The sequence below is a fragment of the Montipora capricornis genome, chromosome 6, assembly GCF_036669925.1.
Source record: "Montipora capricornis isolate CH-2021 chromosome 6, ASM3666992v2, whole genome shotgun sequence".
Taxonomy (NCBI): Eukaryota; Metazoa; Cnidaria; class Anthozoa; order Scleractinia; family Acroporidae; genus Montipora; species Montipora capricornis.
The window spans coordinates 28,552,891-28,567,741 of record NC_090888.1 but is presented as its reverse complement, the minus strand read 5'-3'; the positions used below and the strand labels follow the sequence as shown (position 1 = coordinate 28,567,741).

The 14,851-nt window shown below is 38.1% G+C and overlaps 1 protein-coding gene and 1 pseudogene across 1 annotated transcript; both read right to left on the bottom strand.

The window, feature by feature from the left end:
* Positions 1–234: 234 nt before the first annotated feature.
* LOC138053548 (adenosine receptor A2b-like) lies at positions 235–2,411 on the bottom strand. The gene is made up of 3 exons (XM_068900171.1): positions 2,393–2,411; positions 1,972–2,004; positions 235–1,882 (listed from the first exon to the last, which is right to left on the bottom strand). The coding sequence occupies exons 1-3, from the start codon at positions 2,409–2,411 to the stop codon at positions 999–1,001; spliced, it is 936 nt and encodes a 311-aa protein (XP_068756272.1). The 3' UTR covers positions 235–998.
* A 1,766-nt stretch (positions 2,412–4,177) lies between these two features.
* On the bottom strand, positions 4,178–7,264 carry LOC138053547 (zinc finger MYM-type protein 1-like; annotated as a pseudogene).
* Positions 7,265–14,851: the final 7,587 nt, after the last annotated feature.

Sequence of the window (14,851 nt, the reverse complement as noted above, 5' to 3'; positions counted from 1 at the left end):
TTTTCTTTTTGGATTTCAATAACACTTGTTAAGATCTGCTTCTCCCGCATAGTCAGTAAACCGCGCAAAAATACCTTTAAATTAATAGGCACCGTCCTTAACTATAGTGCTCCGCGCGCGCGCGCCTTCGCTGGTAACATTTAATCCCGAGACCTGTGCATTCGCCGTAGTCGTCCATTTGAATCGTGGTAAACTGGTTAGTTTTATTGGAATCAACCAGCATCGACCATTATAGACGGAAGCTATTTTAATATATCTAATTCATGTTCAATTTATCTCATGTATATTCATTTTGTTAATTAAAGTCACAACCCACTTTCCAAAATTGAGGCTCTCTCTCTTTCCCTCTCTTTCTTCGCTTTCCTTGTTCGTAAATGAAGCTTTTTCTTTGAAAATAGTAACGATCAGTAACATTTCTCACACCATTTTAGACGAAACACAGCATATCCTGATGACCTAGATCGGCAGTTAATCTGCAATCGCTAATAACAGCGTGTTGTCAAATCAGTGGACATCAGTCATTTTGCCTCCACTACTCAACCAGACTAACACAACAATAATATTTGGGCACGTTAGTCAGCCAAACCACCGTGCCATATATTCAACTTCCAAATAGAAACAAAGATTAACCTTCGAATTCAGAAAACTAAGACACCATAGCTGGATAAGAAAATCCCTAAAAACCAGCAGGTGGAAAAAACGGGGAACGTGTGCCCCCGATTAAGGCAATGGTGCTACCCTTGGGGTGCCATTACTAAACGAAAAATATACAATACTTACTAAAGAAGAATCTAAAAGCAATAGGAAGGAAAAACATAGTATGCTAGTGACAATCGTAACAATATAAAAGCAAAAGCAACAACTTCACGCGGCGCTACTGGCGTCCGCAAACTGCGAACCTAAATCCCACAAACCTCTACGCACGGAAAACGGCTCACCAGGCAACTCATACGTGCCGGCAAAATATGCTAATTTACAATAATCGCACATGACATTATTTAATCGTTCATTTGTCCCGAACTCCGGCATTTGGGAAGCAACTGTTTTCCTATCCTTATAACTTCTAACCTAAGTTCGCGTAACCGCCAACAGTACAAAATTGGGTTCACAGACGAGTTCATGTGAATCACTGTTGAAGAAAACGTCCATTCCGGTTTCCAATACTTATGGACAGTTGCAAACAAAATTAGTAAAACAACCGAGGGAACATAGCATATAAGAAGAAAGATATAAAATATAAAAGTATTCATCGCACTTTTAATTGTTCTGGCCATGTGCAAGTTATTGACGGAATCAGCTGAATTACCACGTACCGCTTGTTGTTCGATTTGAATCTGAAGCTTATGTCGACGAGCAATTGAGTAAATTTTGATGTAAGAAAATGTACAAATGACAACGCAAATACTGATGACAAATCCTGTTATCAAATGAAATACAAACTTGTCCCAAACGTACAGCGCCGAACATGAACTTAACGTGCTCAACCAAACAATGGCGATGATGAACTTGATGCGAAATTCTGTAATCAAAGCCAGGTATCTCATATGATAAAGAAGAAGGAACATTCTGTCCAAACTTATCAGGGTCATTGTGTTAATAGAAACTCCGCAGAGAAAAAAGCCCAATATTCCAGACAGTCGGTGCAATAACAGATTTTCAGTTTTCAGGCGAATAAGTTCATCTGCAATGTAAAGCGGTTGAACGACAAAACCAACCAGGAGATCTGAAACTGCAAGACTACAGAGCAACATTATCGAAGTTGAACGGCGAAGGGTAGGCGATTTCAACACAGCTGTCAATATCAAAATATTGCCAGCAATGGACATTACCATCAATGGAGCGTTGAGAACACAGTTTACTGTGACGATTTGTCTATCTATCTCTGCTTTTGTCAGTGTAGTTTATCATCTTGTCAGTGTCTCTTGTCACATTTTAGTCTGTCTTCCCGGTTTCACAGTTCTCTTTATCTACCTGCAGAAACGTACGTGTCCGTAGGAAAACCACCTGCAAATAGAATGTCATGAAAAAAGTTACGTTTGATTCGCTAAAATAGCTGTCGGGGAGAGTCAAATCAACATCGCAACTGATTGAATGCTGCTTCCTCTAAATTCATTTTGTGACTGATAGCTAGGGTTGTGTTATGCAAATCACAACAACATCGTTACACAACTGAGATGTTGACTGTAAGCAAAAACTTTACAATTACTGCTCCCGGCACTTCTGGCCAGCTGTTCTATAATTATTTACCACAGGTTATGCCGAGAGTTTATTTTGAAACTCCTGTTAAAGCTATGGTGTTTTAGCCAAATCATTACTGCGCTCTGTACTAATGGCATTTTATGAGGACAATGATAGGTGACCCGTCAACACGTATCAGTTGGTATATTCTAACCGTGGGCAAACAAGTTCATTGCACAAAAAAAGACAACGATTGCTTTTAAGTAACCTTGCAAGTTTGCCTTTCTCATTCACATCTTCTTCTCTTAAATTTCAACTGCTTATTTGACTGCATTTTTGTCGGAAATACGTACACGGTTCTTTGCTCTAAAACTTGTGACGTTGGCCACCGAGAAATCTAATGATTTGATAGTCTTGATTGCAAACAGAAGTCAAAGGTTTATTTTGTCTGGTAAACCACATAGAAAATACACGTTATTGCGAGTTGCACAGTATTTTTCCGAGTCCCCAAGGGGCAAGGAAAAGATATCAGGAACGAACAAAATGTCCTCACGTATTTAAGAATTATTCCATGAGCACGCATTCGACATGATGACGGAGACAAGAAGCGCCGAGTTGGCTATAACCAGTCTCACAGGTTGCCCACCTCCCCCCCTTCTTTTTATTTCAGCAGTTGAAATGATGGCAAGAAAGATAAGGCCCATGGGTAGCATGACAACTTTCTTTCTACCTATGACAACTTTCTTTCCATCTATGGCAACCTTCTTCTCATTATGACAACTTTCTTTCCACCCACGACAAAATTCTTGCTCTTCACGACAACTTTCTATCTACCAATGACAACAATTCTTTCTAGATATGACAAAATTGTTTTCATCCGTGACAAAAGCCTTGGTACTCATACCATTTTTTTTGCAGTGTCACAATTTGTGTTTGCGTTGACAAAACTTTTATTGGTCGGGAGAGAGCCGGCAACTAGTCACAGCCGTGCGAGCGGATCGATAATGTTAATAATTTTATTTTTATTTTTATTGATTATTAAATAAACAGTACAATGGCAACATTAACAATACAATTGATGCTACATTAAACATTAAGGCTATAACAATAACTACAAACTCAACCACAAGGAACGGCTTATATTCCCCACACATAAAAGCCGTAATTGGGGTCGTCACGTATTTATTATTGAAATATATGGATAAAATTCTTCCATTTCTTCAAATGCTGTAGTAATTTGTTATAGACCGTATTCATAAATGGCGGCTAAGTAATTATTCTTTTGTCTTTATGCTAATCATCCTAACTAGCCTCGTAAACACGAGCAAAATTCAAAGGAATATTTGTTCCAAAGTGAGGCTAGTTACGATGATTAGCACAAAGACAAAGAATAATTTCTTGACCGCCGTTTATGAATGCAGTCTATTCTCCTTGCAATACAGAGCTCAACACTATAGACACGTCTAGTCCTTTAGGGACCACGCGGCAAGTTTTTGAGTAGGGGGGCTAAAAAAGAACGCGTGGAAGAAATTTGGGGGTTGGGGGCATGCTTGGGAATTTTTATTTAATTTCTCTAAAGTGAAGGAGAATGCTTTTATAACGATAAAACTATTAGTTTTTTTTCCAGATCTTCAGCGATGTTGCTATCGGGTCTCAAAATTCACCGTCACTAAATGAAATATCATAGACTGTTATACTACTGATATCAACCTTTAACTACTATAAATAAGCCAGAAATCCAACGATTATTTTGCTTGAGCTGCCTTGAACTTAACGCTGCATACTTCGCAATTATTGGACGAGGCTGAGTATGATATGAAGAATTATGCAGATCGAGGAGGGTGTTATCCGCCAAAGCCGAAGACTTGAGGCGGATAACACCCTCATATCATACGAAAGCCAAGTTCAATATCTGTTTAATTAATTAATTCAAAATATTTCCACGGCTCTGAAATTTAACAAACGGCAACTGGAAATAATTAAGTGAATGCTATTAAAGTTACTGTACATCATATACTTGTAAAGTACCAAAATTACGCTTTCTGTTTGTGTTGCGGTCGGTAAATTCGTTTGCGATGCATATGTCAAAGGTGAAAAGCCTGTCCGTCAGTTCTTTCTTTGTGTATGTTTAAAACTGTCAGGTTACTAAATCGTTCGTGGTTCATCCTTGAACGGAGCCATGTTTTTAGCCTCCGGGCAGTCGAAAAGGATCTTTCACCGGCTGCACTGATTGCCGGATTACATAAGGTTATAACTTCTTTTATCATTTCCCGTTCTGGGTTGAGCAGCTCTTTAATTTTTAACACAAATAATCACCATCCTTCAGCAGCACTTGTAAAACTTCCATCTGGGCAGTTGACATTGAAATATTAGCAACATCGTTGTACAGTTTTTCGTAAAAAATGGAGAACAACTTTGAGTTTACAAAACATGTTTCGATCGATCATCGATCATCTAAGTCTTCGTTGCAGTGCGAATTTTAATTTGAGTCACTCAATGTTACAATTTGAACTTACATTGATACGTTACAACAATACTAAATTCAAACAATCGAATAATGCACACGCAAACAGTGTAGCAAAAGAAAAAACAAAGTTAAGTGCTCGATGGCAGGTAATTACAACAAGAATAACAACAACAACAACACCAAAAAAACTACGCTAAAACATAAATGTAGCTGAAAAGATAGAGTTAGCTCCGCATGCTTTAGCTGCCTATTTAGACTGGGATTTTCCCAGCGGCTATGAGCAGCCTCTTTGAGCAACAACTGGATACGATTAGCCGCCGTTTCTAAAATAGAGAAGCAGCTCTCAGGACAGAGTCTTCGACATTCCCCAGAGTGTTGCAAATGTTTATTTATTTATTTATTTATTATTTTTTAATTTTATAGACAAATAATTAACAATGTTTTACAACAATGAACTACAACAAATTAATTATTAAAAAATGAAAGATTGAAGGGGGATTTTCTGTACCTACAGATTAGTGAATAATCTGTAGGTTGCGCGCGCAATGCATGATTTCCAAGAGCAATGTGTTTGAAAATAAACTGTGATCGCTGCGATACTGCGTTTGTCGTTATTTTCTTCAAAACAATGTATAATAAAACAATTATTAGATTCGGTTTTTGTGATATCCGGAATAATCAAGGTCTCGGTTAGTGTTATCAGCCTCAGCCTTCGCTTCGGCTGATAACACTTACCTCGACCCTGATTATTCCGGATATCACAAAACCTCATCCAATAATTGTTTAAAAATAGTCTTTCGTGTTTTTCATTTTCCTTTCTGTTTCGCACTTGAGAACAATTTTGTTCCTAAACCCAGTAATTTTTGGATTATTTAATAATTGAGTAAATTAAGTAAAGGGCATTGTTACGATATTATTCCATATAAAACATTTTCCAAAGAGAGTGTGTACCCGTTGATTGGATAAAAAATGCCATTATGACTCAAAATCGGTCCAGAAATGTCTAGAATGTGAAAGTGGCTTAAAGTTTCTGACTGAAACTGCACAGATCATTCGGTCTAAAACCGAATTTTCTGCAATTTTGTTTTAGCGTAGGGTATAGAGGTAAGAACTTTGTATTGAAAGGCCTTGACGTATGATTCAAGGGCATAGTGTTGCAAATGTTGGAAAATGTGACAAGTCCTGTCCCTTCTCAGATGCTCACGAATGCGCGTCGAAATGTGTCGGAATGTTTCCCCGACGTACAGTTATTGCATAAACTTTAGCTCTTCGGATTTGTCCTGAAAATTGAGGGTCTAAATTAAAATTAAGAGTTTACATCTTTGCATATGTATCAAAGCCTGGCTGGTCAAACCGCTGGTCAATAGCGTTCATCATCAAGTCAATAGCGTCAAAGTATATTCGTCGGTAATAGTCTTGTGCGATCACAGGACATTTTGGCTCTCCAGTGCCAATTTCAATTCTTCTCGGCGCGCGAGTTCTCCTTGGTAGCATCGGTCCTGTCTTGGAAGGATAGCTTTTACGTTTCAGTAAAAATAGATCATAAAATGATATGAAGCTCGTACTGTCTCCTATCTTCTGCAGATCGTCTTTTGTACGAGAAGCTACTCGTTTGCCACTTAGAGCTGGCATCTTTGTTTGCTGTAAGGTTCTTGATTAGTTACCAGTGTGAGAAAACAGCCGCTGTCCTAAATTCATCGCGAAGAAGAAGTCAAAAGTGTTCATTTGCGCTTGGCATCCAGTGATCCTTCTACGTATATCGAAATGGAGTTTCTCATCAAGGGAAATTTGTCACTCTTGAAGAAGAGCTGCGTAATCGTCTAGGATTCGTTGAAAAAGGCTTGCGCGTAATGTCCATTTAGTAGCGCAAAGGCCAAGTATGCCCTTGGCTTCAGATTCAGGGCCCTCTAGGTTTCCTTTTTATTTTTTTTTTCCTCGGGGATTTTCTCGTTTTGGAGAAAACTTTATGAGGGAAACGATTTTTTTTGCTGTGCAGTTTTTCGTGGTGTCCTTACACTTAAGCTGAGTGAGTGTCTATGACAGTGAGAAGGATAAGCCTTTGGTTGGAGGTCCTGGATTATTCTCGCCACACCAGTTTTATGTCCCATCATGTTGCTGGCTCCATCTTAATTATCTTATGATAACTGTAGTTTTAATAACACATCTTTTATAGCCGACACTATAGTCTTCGCGCCGAGGGTCATCAGGTACATTGTAAAATCCGAACAAATCTTCGTGGGCCTCTAACTCCTTGTCAACCCATCGACTGCAGATTCTTAGTTGTTGTTCCTTGTTACTGATATCTGTGTACTCGTAGCATATGATAGAGAAAAACCTACCCCTGATTTTCTATACCAGATCGCAGATGACATGATTCGCCATGATGGCAATTATTTCATTTTGAATACCGTCTGAGGTGTGTCTGTCTTCTTTCCTCTCTAACCATTTTAAAAGAAGAGGCTGCTCTTTCCCTCTTACTTTAAGTAACTGAATAAAGTCATCATCGCTGTCACCCTGCATAGCCTGTCCGTGCCGGGCAAGATACTGCAAACATTCTATGACTTTGATGAAGCATGTACGGTTAGCCTCCATTGTCCTTTTTGCGGCATCACTGGACATTTCCCATACATTTCGGAAAGTTCTGGAAAGGTTTATTTCATAGTCAATGGCTATTTTGTGGCATTCAGACACTTGATGCTCCTGATTCGCGCCAACGCCTTTTTCCAGTTTGAAAACCCTTTAGAAATAAAGAAGACTTCCTTACTTCTGGCAGCTGAAAGATTTGATTTTTCATTTTGTTACATGCAAATGAAACACAAGACAGAATCGCTTTGCTCATTATAGTGCAGCCAGAGAAATTCCGAAAACCACTTGGATTGAAAATGTGTGAATCTGTTTGCCACAATGCTTTTTTGGAAAGTCAGTGAAATCTGTAGGTTGCAATAGCTGATTCCTATAGCAATAGTTGATTCCTGTAGGTTGCAAATATTGATTCCTATAGTCTGGCTGGCTGCCGACTGTTCAACTTGTCGTTGGATTGGAGGAGACTGCGATTCTTGACTGGATATTGTAGCTTCTATACTTTACTGGTGGAGTTAATTGTTTCGCACTTTTTTTTGGGTGGAGACTCTTTTAAATAGGAAACATTATTAGCCCAATATTTTTAAAACTATGTCACATGAAAAAGTGACTGGAATTCACAAATTTTATAAATGATTTAATTAAAACAGATTCAGAACAAAATAGCAGAAATCATGCGGAGTTTACTTACCAGATAAAGAAGGTTTGCCATGTTGTTTGGAAAAGTAATTTGAAGTTTTAAGAGATTTCTTCTTTGCATTACTAGTGGTGTGTGAAGCCTCGTCGTTTTTATTTATTTTGCCGTGTACCATGTGCACTTCTTTGTTCGTAATAACCGAATGTTCCATGATGACCAGAACTATAATCATCTGTGCGGTTTAAGTACTTACGATGACAAAATATTTTCTTTTAAGAGACGTTCAACAAAACTTGTACTGAATTGGAATGCTCCACGAGCCGTGAAACCAGATATCAAAAGATGGACTTCGAGCTGATTGAGATAAAAATCAGGACGCACAATAACAGGTGAGGAGAAACAATAACTTCATGATCTTCCAAAGATCAAGGTTGAAACTAATTAAAAATTCTTTGAGAATCGCCTCATAAACTAAACCCAGTTATTAGTTTGGATCGAAATTGACCAATCGCCTTTTTCACGGTTAGTTTTTCTCATTTGCATTACAATGTAATCTACCATGTAAGGCAATTTCGGGCTATTTTGGAATTTTAACCCGAAATTGCCTCGCACCCACGTTAGATTACATTGTAATGAAAATGAGAAAAAACTAACCGTGAAAAGGGCTTTTACGAAACTACGCGTTTTCCTGAGAGAACCGCATAAAAAGAGAAGCCATTTAAAAGACGTTACCTCTGCTAGTACAAGATTAGATGCGAAAAAATATTTCATAATCGTAACGACTAAGGCCCTGTTTACAAGCAGGTAGGGTAACCTTAATGCTAGGGTTACCCTAGCGAGAGGGTTACCCTAGCAGGAGGGTCAAACATAAGCAAACTTTCACAGGTAGGGTTACCCTACCACCCGGGACAACTTTGCGTGCTTGGTAACCGCCAGAATCGCAAACACAGTGTAAACCGCTAAAAAGTTGTCCCTGGAAGGCGAGCTGTCCCTAGCAGAGCGTTTACAGGGCAGCTAGGGTTACCCTAGCGCCAGGGTAACCCTAGCTGCGTCGTAAATACGTCGATGAAAAAAAGAAGAAATGTGTGACTTCTAGGGTAACTCTCTTGCTAGGGTAACCCTAGCACTAGGGTTACCCTCCCTCCTTATAAACAGGGCCTCAGGGTAGCCGCACACAGTGAGGAATTTGCCTCGCGAGGCCTAAAATATAAAAACATGTTTGATTTTATCCTCACGGCCTCGCGAGGCGAATTTCTCAACAAATTTCCCCGCACAAGTGAGGAAACGGCTGAACAAACCGCCTCACGAGGCAGTCTGCTCAGCTCTTTCCTCACCGTGTGCGGCGGGCTTAATATTGACTGCCATTTGCGTCCATCCTTGAAGCGTGACGAATTTTGCGCGAAAGTTTTACTTTTCAAACGTTAACGGTTTGTCCGGTTACGAGTCACTTTTGACCAATGAAACGGTGGCGGTTATGCCGTGAAATTGAAAACTTTTTTGGCGGCATAGCAGCAGGTTTTGTTTACGTGCTCTCAAAGTTTTCAGGTTTTTCGTGAGAGCATTCGGGTTTTGCTTGACCACCCTAATAACATCTCAGCTCGTTTTGCAATGGAAAAATTGAAAGTTAACAAGTTTGGAAGGAGGTATATTACCGTCCAGGAGTTGCTTTAGATCAAGATTTCAAATGCTCCTTGAAACACGGAAGAGCGTGTGCGCATCTAATGCCCTAGACGTAGAAATACTTTCTCCTCGATCTTTCAAGTTGCACTTCGGTTTCAAGTTTTTCTTGTAGTTGCTGAATCACGTATCTCTTTCGTTCTAATCTTTCTTCGCCTCTCAGCAATGATGTACCTTTCAATTGCAGTTTTTTCATCGCATGAAGTCCTTTCTTCGGTCTTTCTGGTATCTCGCTCATCATTATCCAAGTTGCAAAGAAAGTCACTGAGTTAGGACAATGTGCGAGCCAGCGAGCCATGCGAGCCATGGATGCGAGCCATGACTGCAACTGATGCGAGCCAACATAGCGAGCCATGCGAGTCAACATGCGAGTCACACAGTTATTGAAAGCTAACCGTTTTAAAATGGGTGCTTAGACTTAATAACTGTTTATCAGCGCTATTTGAAATGGGCACTTAGACTGAAATGCGAAATTCGCATGGCTCGCTGGCGTCACTTTTCAAGACTTCACTAACTCTTCAAGACTCCAAGGCAGATTCATAAATATTTCCGTTCTCACGAAAAACCTGAAAACTCCGATTCAAGAGCACGTGAACAAAACATGCTGGTATGCCGCCAAAAACGTTGTAAATTTCACGATATAACCGCCAACGTTTCATTGGTCAAAAGTGACACATAACCGGACAAAACGTTAACGTTTGAAAAGTAAAACTTCGCGCCAAATTCGTCACACTTCAAGGATAGACGCAAATGGTAGTAATTCTGTCTATTTATCTACGCATTTGTCTTCGTCAGTAACTCTTCTCTATTTCGAATTAACGATGTTTTGCTATTTTTGGCTCCGTTATTTTTGTTAAATTTATTTTTATTTTTGCTAAAATGCGGGGTGGGCTAAAGCCTCCCAGCTCCTCCCTCTGGGCGGTCCCTGTCCTTGCCACAAAACATGACAGATTAGGTACAGCTGTTTTTGGCATCTACTGCAATAAAGCTAAAATCTACCCAATAGTAACACGTGATTAATCAGAGTGAAATCGTACGTAATACCAAATTTTCCAAAAATCAAATCTTTCTCTTTTAGCGCACTGATTTGGAGTCCACTATCTGTTAACCAGGACAGAACGTGTTGCCAAAATTCCATAGAGACTTTAAAAAAGGAAGGGTAAACGTTCGATTGATTCTGTGTCTTCTTGTCAAAAGGTACAACATGGAAAGTCAGTTCGAACCACCCGAAATAGTTCTTCATTGGTGTAAACAATACAATTTAGTATTTTGTGTTGAAATTCTCTAAGTTTTGATTCCAGTGTAACACTTAAGGCTAAGATTAAACCTTTTCCCAATCAAAAATTACATCTGAATACTTATCTTGTAATCATTACTGGGTTGCCAGTGTGGGAGGGCTTAACGATTTAGCACGGCATTCAGAAGGGATTGAATAACAATACTCACTAGTAATAGTTTTCACTACATCTACCCCCACCTAAGATGATACGGATGGCAGTTGAGGTTTTTCCAATTAATATTTACTGCTTATTGGCACATTATTGTGCTAGTAATTAGGTAGGTAAATGAAAGTGAAAGATGCAAGGAAAGGATGGGCAACAACAAACAGCATTTATTTTTAATTTCAATCAACGTTTATTTCATACACTATCAACTGAAAAACAAATTACATACTTTTTGAAAATGCCTTGAAAATATGATAGTAAAACACGAACAGGAACATTCAACATTTCGTCATCTTTTTGATCCATACGGTTCTTTCCAAGGTACCTTGAAATACCATAAAATAGGAACAAAACTCGCTTATTATATGCGGATCATTAGTGATTATTTATTATCTGATTTCATTTGTTTGACAAATCGTCGCCCCTGTTTATGATTTGTGCTTGAAAAATCAATTTCTGACCCAGGCAATATGATTTTCTATCAGATACTGTCAGATACTTTGATTTTTAAAGTCAAAGGAATCGCTATAAATATTCGAAACTTACTCACCTTCAGTCGCTACGCTGAACCTTTGATATCGATGTGAGTTTTTCTGCCTCGTGACTCAAGTTACCCAGAACACCTCACGAACTCCGTGGACAATACCGATACCACCTTGCGCGCTCGGTTGAACAAATCGAGATTGCTTTGACCTATACAATATCTACCAATTTACATATTAATTTACATTTTCCCTTTTTATGCGGGGGCCAAAATCCTCAGGGGAAAATAAGCAAAAACCTTTTTTCTGGGGATGTTAAAGGTGTGAGAAAATCTGGTGAGAAAGAGCCGTTGGTAGAGATTAACTCAGCTATTATCAGGAAGCCAAGGTCAATTATATCTTTCCTTTACATTGACCTCTTGTTTAAACTAGTCATAGTCCTCACTAGAGCTGCTCCCGCCCTACAGTACCATTTTCTTTCGTTTTTTTTAGTTTGGCTTGTTGTTTACAGTTTCGTAATTTTTCTGTTATGTTGTTACGGAATTGCGGCTCAGTACTTTGGTTTTAATTAGTAATTTTGGATCTCAAAATACTACAAGTGTACAAAATGTAGTTTTGGGAAGTGCTTGGGATCTTTTTTTTTTTGCTGTGTGGTTTAACTTAGGATTTGTTTGTTCCTAACGATCAAGAAGAAGCAGAATGTAGGGACTTGGGTAAGTTTTAACATTGGAATGTTATAGGTGGTATTGTAGAACAATTTATAGACAGCATTGAAGAACTATTTATTATTATATTTAAACCTGACATTTTGGACTTAATAGACTAGTTATTAAACACAAAATTATAGCTTAAGAGGGCAATTTTAAATAGAATTTGTTTGAAAGGCATTGAAAAATTGGTCTGTTGAATAGAAAGTTCGATTATTATAAACTGTAAAAACGATAAGTGGATGAATTATAACTGGAACCAACAATATATTTTTATTATTTATCTTTTTTGATTGATTAGAGCCTTTTGTCAATATAAATATTGTGATGTGGTATCAAAACGGAAAAAAATTAGTGGAACCACATGTATGTACAATATATTTGGCTTATAAAAAGTGGAAAAAAGAGAAAAGTATGAAATTTGAACGAAACTATATATACAATATATTTTTCAAAATCTACTTTAAGTGACGATTGTGTTTTTAACTCTAATATTAAGTAAAGTTGTATGAATAAAATTTCAAACTGGAACAACATTGATATAAAAACTATTCAAAATAAAGTATTTTTGTTTGAACTTTTGGAGTTATCCTTAAATGTCATTATGAATTTTTGAGTGACCAAGAAAAATCCTCCTCGTTTTATTCAAGTAGTTTTCTTGGACAAAAATTTGACGGAAAACTGACCAGGCACGAATGTACAATATATTTTTCAAAATCTATTTTAAGTGACGGTTGTGTTTTTAACTCTAATATTAAGTAAAGTTGTATGAATAAAATTTTAAACTGGAACAACAGTGATATAAAAAATAATTAAAAATAAAGTATTCTCCTTTGAACTTTTGGAGTTATCCTTAAATGTCATTATGAATTTTTGAGTGACCAAGAAAAATCTTCCTCGTTTTATTAGCTTTCTTGGACAAAATTTGACGGAAAACTGACCAGGCACGAATATTTTCAGAATTTTTTTGTAGTCCGATTAGCGATAATGCGTAATATGTTAATCCGATAAAATTGTCAAATTTGCGACCCGTTGCTAACGGCAACGAGACAATCACCTTAAGAATAACTGACCTCTGTTTGCTAAAAACCACCCAAATATCCAATTTTTTGACAGAAAATTCATCCCAAAGGATAAAAAAATTCGCTGGACATGAAATCAAGGTAAATATGTTCTAGTGAAAGCGAAAACAAGCGAATATTTTGACGGAAAACATAATTCTGTAAGATCGAAGGAACATGTGGCGAAAACACGCAATTGTAACGCTACGAAAATAATCTTACTTTTTCAGGGATTTTAACGCTTGAAATTCCAACCAATGAACCACGATCCTTTTCTTTATCCTTTCCGAAGCCTTTATTGTAATTTTTTGGCTAAAAAACGCTAGTAAAACCGCTCCGCGATCGGTTGAAAATTTCCATGACCATTTGCGGGAAAAACGTGCTGGCCGCCCATGACCATTTGCGGGAAAAACGTTGATACCTTGCGGCCGTGCAAGCGATCAAATCGAGATTTTTTCTGATTATAATCTACCGGAAATACCTACATTCTCTCTTCTCCAGTCTTCCTCTATATTACGCGGGGAGTCCTAAGGTGCCTCCTCGGCCTCGGGTTTTTGGCCCTCGGGGGCAACAAATAATTATTGTTCCAATTAATATCATTTAGGACCTCTTGAGATGAAATGGGCTTCATCTCGTGTAAGTCGGACCATGCATCGAAACACTCCTTATAATATGCTGGTAACTGAATCTTAACTTTGGAAGTATGGAAATTACACTGCAAAACGATACATCCACCAATCGGTGATAAAAAAAAATATTCAAAATCGTTTTCCAGGAACTTGGATACTCCTCTAGAAATTTTTTAAGAGTGGCTGCTAGCTGTGCTTTGATCATAGGCTCAATATGTATCATTTTCAATCCTCCTTTCTTTAGGTATGATACCAGAGCATGGCGTTTAACTTTATCTTTCCCGTTCCAGATAAAACCGTACAAAATCGAGTTCACTTCCTTAATTTTTATCAGTATACCCCAAATTTCATATATTTGCCAAATTTTAGTTTTTGATATTCCCAGGTACATCTCATTGAATTGTTTTAATTGCAAAAAGACAAAGTTATAAAGGAAAAACGATTCTATGAATAAATGATCTCTTATAGAAGCTGTCAACAAGTCGTAATTATCAATTAAACTGTCATTAAAAGTCACGTGATAGAAGCGCAGCATGTTTTGCTTTGCATCGCGCGATAAGTCTGTCACGCGTAATAGATTTGTATGTCGTTGATGTCTTCAAACGCAAAAGATCGTGTCCTTTTCCAAGTGCGAAGAAGGCACCGAAACGGAAAACCTGAAAAATATTCAATAAGGAATGGGCCGAAGCAATCGACGCTAGCGATAAAGGCTCATACTTTGAGCAAGATAAATTGCTATTGTTTATGTAAGAAGAACCCTCACTTTTTCGATCAACAGGTAATTACTTTTCACACGTCTTGAGATCTAATCCCCTACACCAGAAAAAAGCCATAACGTGGGCATAGGCTAAAATCTGGACCGGACTCTGTACTCTGGACCCTGGACCCTTGGTAGATTCCTTCTCAAAAACTTTTTCGATAAAAAGGGACTCTCGACAATTTACCCTCGACGCTCGACAAAGAACCCTCGACACTCGAAATGCTACCC

Excerpts from the sequence above, each read along its gene's own strand:
- LOC138053548 (XM_068900171.1), bottom strand. Across the intron at positions 1,883-1,971 it reads GGACACGTACGTTTCTGCAG|AGATAGATAGACAAATCGTC; the intron begins GTAGATAAAGAG and ends TGACAAAAGCAG.